The sequence below is a fragment of the Indicator indicator genome, chromosome 20 (genome assembly GCF_027791375.1).
Source record: "Indicator indicator isolate 239-I01 chromosome 20, UM_Iind_1.1, whole genome shotgun sequence".
Taxonomy (NCBI): Eukaryota; Metazoa; Chordata; class Aves; order Piciformes; family Indicatoridae; genus Indicator; species Indicator indicator.
In genome coordinates, this window is record NC_072029.1 from 9,456,348 (window position 1) to 9,462,347 (window position 6,000).

The following is a 6,000-nucleotide window of genomic DNA, read 5'->3' on the forward strand; positions in this document are numbered from 1 at the left end:
GATTCATCAGTACTTTAAAATTACTGGCTTTAACTAAAAGACCTGAGGCCTGCCCAGTACAGCTGAACCTTCATATAATGTACTCACCATTAAATGCAGATAAACATATAAAGTGTTTTCCCTAGGGACCCAGAAGCCCTGCTGCAGTATTAGTGACAGTTTTGTCTCTATACCAACATTAAAAAAAAAAAAAAAACAAATCAAGTGACAGAACTCACAGTTACTTTCTTCAGAGAATATTGTACAAGCCAATAGAAAACCACGTAAATCATTCTATCTATAAGTTAAAAATCAAAATTTTACCTGAACTATCAAAGAAAGAAGAAATGAGAGGCTGAAATCAACAGAGCAAAACAAATACAATTTTTGGTTTCATGCTCCATTCTTAAAGAAAAAAAAAAATGCCAGATAAACTGTATTCCCAATGCTGCAGGTATCAAAACCGCAACAAATGCCATATGTAACAAAACCAACAAATAAGCGTTCATAAATATTTTGCAGTCTACTTTGTCTCTAACAAAAACCAGCTACACTGTCTTCAAAATATATCCATAATGCAAATCAAATATCTAATGTTCCAAATACATGACCTCACATCTTACCAAGTAACTTCAGATGATGAAGAACTTCTGTAAGATGCTTTTTCAAGTTAGTTTCTTTATTTCACAAAGGGGTTTTGTAGATCCTTCTAAAGGGTCTATACAGCTTCCTGAAGCTATAAATCTTAGTACTGGCAAGCATACTAGTGGCAAGCACTGAATATTTCAGGGCATATTTTTAATGTTTGAAAATTATTACTATGTCACCTTTTATTCATTACCTACCAAAGAAGAATCCAGGTATGACTACCATACAGAACATTTAAAGTATATTTTCAGAACTCCAGACACTGTCAGTGGATACATAGAGATGAAACAAAACAAGCATACATTAAAAATGTACTTGCAGGAAGAGAGAACACAATCTGTACAAAAACTGTAACTAGGAAAGAACCATGATTGGTTTTATTCATTTTCCATTTTTGTTAAGCAAGTCTTCAAGACACGTGTGCTTTAGCTATGTGTGCTTGATCTTGAGCCACCTCAACTCCTTAAAAGACTGTACTCCCATTTCAGGAACAAACAATCACCTTCAGAAAATTAAAAGTGCCTACTGATCAGACTGAAAAGCCTAGTCTCCGAAAAGTGTTACCTTTTAACAGACCTAATGTTACACTAGCTCTTTGTCAAAGACCACAGGCATAGTTTTCCAGTATACCTTTGCCATCTTTTTCTTATTTAATAACAAGACTTCTAGAATACCAGTACTCCAAACCAACTGAAATTAATACTAATTTCTGAATATCACTTTACTGATTCGTCTCCTCTTTCCACATTCCAGCTTACCTCAGATCCTGGGGAAATATGACTTCGGCCTGGCTGGTTCTTAAGGTGACCAGCATCTTGCTCTGGCACAGTATCTACTGCATTGTCATCCTGTTGTGACTCAACCATTTCCATGGTCATCTGTCTAAAAGTAAGGACATACACATGTAAATAATCCAGCACAGCAAGGGAAGTGTATTAGGCACCTAGGAAGAAAGAAGTAATCCCAGGTAATTTTATATTTGCAGTAGACAACTAACAGAACAAATAGATTTATTTCAAAACTCAGATTAACCAAAGTCCTTTTTTTCCCTTTCCTCCATATTAAACATTGATTCACACAGCCAGAAGCGATAACACAAGTACTTTGGAAAGCTGCAGGAGAGGCAGTTCTGGAAATGGTTCTCAAGGGATAAGACAAGCTCAGAGCCCCAGGGTCTCAGCAAGACTGGGAGTGCAGTACTCCAGAGCTGCCCACCAGCACTGCCAGGAGCAGGTCACTTATGCCTCAATTCTCACACTGGACAAGGCTCAAACTGACCAGCAGCCATGTGTTGCCACAACGCTCATGAACCTTCTGAGATACCAATTCGCAGCTGGGATTTATGCTTGAATTGTCTGTAAACCACTCAAGCTTTACAGCTCAAGGCCCGCAACAACTCTTCACACATTGCAGGTTTCAATGTAGAGTAAGTTTCATAGAAGAGTAAGCAACTCTCTGATTCTAAATTTAAACAAGGAGTTTAAATTTCCTAGAGAACATTTCCAGATATATCTGCCATATAAAAAAGCAATTACCTGATGGTTTCTTTTCCATATTTCTGGCCACACTTAGTCATAACAGAAAGTATGCGTCTTAAAACAAGAGCTTGATTCTTTTTGATTCCCCTTCTCTCTTACCAAACCCTGCACTGAAGGTGTAACATCACAGGTGATGTCACAAACGTTGACATAGCAACACACGAGTTTACACACAACACAGACACCACAGGGTCAAGCAGAGGAAGGATGTCCTACAAGCATGCTCCCACCTACACCATACTTACACAAGGAAATACAAAAGGAAGGTGCAATATAGTTGTGAGATTTAAAAGGCAGAAAATCTGGCTTCCTCAAGTTCAGTTGATGTAAATAGAGGATGGCAAACCTGTCTGAACTCAAAGTTCAACTAGCTCAACTGGCTGACAGCTAGTGTAGTTTCTTCTCAGGCCTTACAATAAGAGATGAAAGAGGGAAAGAAGTCTGCTATGCACCTGACACTGAAGCTCCTGAATTTAGTCCTATGTATTAAAAAAAAAATCTACATTAAATCCAATTAAACATAAAATTCCTTTTCCAGGCACTACTTCACATAATATTCCATAATCTTCATGGAGAATAAATAATATTATTTTTTAAAACCACCCTTTTTGCCTGGAATAAAGGCATGAAAATATGAAAAGGCATCCAGTCAAACAATGCAGAAAAACATATTTCTAAGTTGTACTCTTCCAATACTATTCTACTGACCAGGTGTAACAGTACTACACTTGTGGTAGTCAAATTATATGTGATTTAAGACTTTATGGGTGAACATTAGTATTTCTGCTAATAGAAGTTACATGCTCTAGACGAATATTGATACTACATTCCCATCTTCAGAAGAGATTGCAATGAATATTTTGTCAGTACCTATGCATTATTTAATCTTCCTTGGTGTGTGAGGTGTTCTGAAGCTTATAAAGACATTCTTACATGGACCAGATGGAGCTTTCATTTTTGAGACTCTGTGGACAGTCCTAGTCTACTAAGGAGGAACACACTTCTTCATTCTTATATGTGGTTCAGATAACCTACTGCTGGGGAAAAAAACCGCTACTTTTATTCTCACTGAGTGCATTAGATAGAAATTTTACCTGGAAAGAGATATTCTTCATGCTGTAAAAAACAAGGTTTAGTTACTAAACTTTATCCTTATTCCTCAATGATTGCAGAACACTACAAAACATTTCTATTTACTACTTTGAGCATCAGTTTTTTTTCTACTGAAGCCTTTTCTTCTGCTGTGCTCCAGTAACTGAGCTAGCAAATAGCTATGAAAAAAGCATCAACATAGCAGAACATCTAAAATAACTATTGCTCCTATTGGACAAAATACAGTAAAGGGATGTATTTTTCTATTACCTCTGGTACATTAGGAAAAAAAAAATCAGCAAGTATTACATATGCCAGGTAAATCATAATTAAGACTTAGGACATACATTAAAATCTCAGGAATTTAAGTACATTTTCCATCTACAGTTGTGTATATTTTGACTCCTAGTACAAATGTTTGCCTTGTACTGCTTTTAATTAGCCCAAAATTTAAAATTAATAAGCAGGTTATACCTCTCACTTCCCATATAAAGGAGGCAAAAAACATCTTTTCATAATGTAGGCAAAGACACCCACTTCTTTCTACAAAACAGCAAAGAAATTTTCAGGATCTAGGTTATCACATTTCATTATATATTAGCATGTTTACTATAGTCTCTGAGACTAGTTTACAATAGTAGCAGATAAACACTGATCAAGAAGATGCATGAAGCGTACTTCAAAAGCTGCTTCACTTGCTAGCAGCAACATCTCTGACAGGACAATACAGGCAGCATCAGGTAAAAGAATATCCTGCCCAGGTGATCTAGAAAATGGAAAGCAATTTATAGCTAAATGTGTGAAGCTTTCATATTTGCATCCAGAGGTAAAAGATGAAGGATATGTTCCCTATCGAGATGTGGTTTTGTACAAGATCATAAAAAATTCTTTCACTTCCCACCTCGTACTGCTGTTTTACTGTTTCATCGAGTGTGAATATATTGAGTGTCTGTAAAATTGGTATTTTGCGTAACACGAAATGTGTGACTTAAATACCCAGAGACATTTTAAAGACAACTGCTTTATTTCAACGACAATTTATACATTTGAGACTGTTTACAAAGGTGGCTTATTACAAAGGAAGTTTTAGGAGGCTAAGAAATAGGTTTCAGCCCTTGCTCAAAATCTCCTTGAAGGCTTTTATTCACAGAAAAAGCAAGGATGCGAATTACCAACACCTACTTTACATGTGTTGCTGATCCCAAGATGAGTGTGGAAACTCTCAGAACATACTAGTTTCAGAAGAGCATTGTATTTTCAGGTATGAAGCATATAATCAGCTTTACTATACTGCTTTGTGAAGCACACCAGCTGACAAGGTAGTCACAGCCTTCAGCCAGGTAAAATGAGTACCAGGGCAACAGACCAGACTCTGAAAGCATAGTCTTTCTGTTAAGTTTTCACTATCACCAGAAAACTATGCTTCTTGTGTCTCCTAAACTCTGTGTCGTTCTTTTCTTCTTAGAGCATCTTAACAAAACCCTCAAGAGATTTTTAAAACCAAACCAGCCATTACTATAAGCACAAGCATGCTACTCATCACTCTGCATCTGCTACCTCAATAATCCGGATAAAACAGTGCTGAGTCTGCTGTGAAAGGACGCATGACCCCGTCAGAGAGTCTAACCAGTCCCTGAACAGGTAAGAGGATCGTTTAAGCGTCAGTGCCTGTGGAATCGTTTAACTGCCACAAGACGTTCTGCTCCATTCTGCATCAAGATGTTGACACGGCAGCGGCGGGTGCAAGCCAAATCCTCAAACTTATGCATGACCTAAGACTCACAAAGCCCACGGTGATACTCTCCTGCCTGTGTTCATGTCCTACCTCAGAATACCCTACGGGCAGGGATGTGAACAAGCCTACTGGGCTTCAGAGAAAACGCCACGAGGCACCACAGCCTATCTCCCATATCGTCCAGCGCTCCCTCCTCCACCAAACCATCCCGCCGGCAGCCGGGGTAGCACCCAGGAGACCCAAGAACTTGCCGTCCGGGGCCCCCTGACTGCAGCGGAAGAGCACGCTACCCCGACCCCTCCCTCGCCAGACCGTCGGCAGGCGAGTCGCACAGGTCTCCCTCCCAACTCTCGTCCCGTTGGAAGGGTCCGAGCAGTACCCTCCCGGGTACGCTCTCCACGCCCCCTTCTCAGGCTACAGAGACGCCTCGGAAGCCGCACGACAGAATCGTGCCGGACAAGCGAGGCAGAGAGGCCCTCCGCAGCCCGCCCTGAACCAGGGCGCGCTGCCGGCCGCCAGCGGGGACGCGCCTCCGTCCCGTTCTGCGCGCTCCCGGCGGCAGACGGTGAGCCGAGCGACACAGCGCGGTACAGCGCCCCCCTTCCCTGCTCTCCCCTCCGCGCTGCCCGGGCTAGCCGCTGCCCTCTGCGCTCCCCCGCTCCAGGCCCGCAGGGGGTCGGGCTGCGCGCACACGTGTCCCCGCCCCCTCCCGCACTCACCCGCCGCCCTGTACGTGATGCCCCCGTCACAGGGGGTGGGGGGGATTGGGCCGGGCGGAGCCGCACGTCGGCTTCACGTCAGCGCTGATGCAGCCGCGCCGCCGCGGGGGCGCTGAGGAAATGGCGTCTCCGGCGACTCCCAGCCCCAGCGGCCGCGGGAGGAGGAGGAGCCGGGGCTCAGATGGTGCTGCCGATTGGCTACGGGACGCCCAACGGCGGGCGCGCTGACCAACCACGCCAGCGGGGCTGCCGGCAGCGTCTCTCATTGGCTGGGGAGCAAAACGGCCCT

General features: G+C 42.5%; 1 protein-coding gene across 8 annotated transcripts in view; it reads right to left on the reverse strand.

Moving 5' to 3' along the window:
- Window positions 1-5,787, reverse strand: part of CREM (cAMP responsive element modulator) — a 28,049-nt gene extending 22,262 nt beyond the window's left edge. For 7 of the 8 annotated variants that reach the window (XM_054390149.1, XM_054390151.1, XM_054390145.1 and 4 more), the window contains exon 1: window positions 1,386-1,509. In XM_054390149.1, coding sequence (XP_054246124.1) covers window positions 1,386-1,505 — 120 coding nt within the window. In that variant the 5' untranslated portion in view covers window positions 1,506-1,509. Of the gene's footprint in view, window positions 1-1,385; window positions 1,510-5,711 lie in introns of those variants that run through there. The other variant, XM_054390147.1, reaches the window with a different exon arrangement.
- Between the last annotated feature and the right edge of the window lie 213 nt (window positions 5,788-6,000).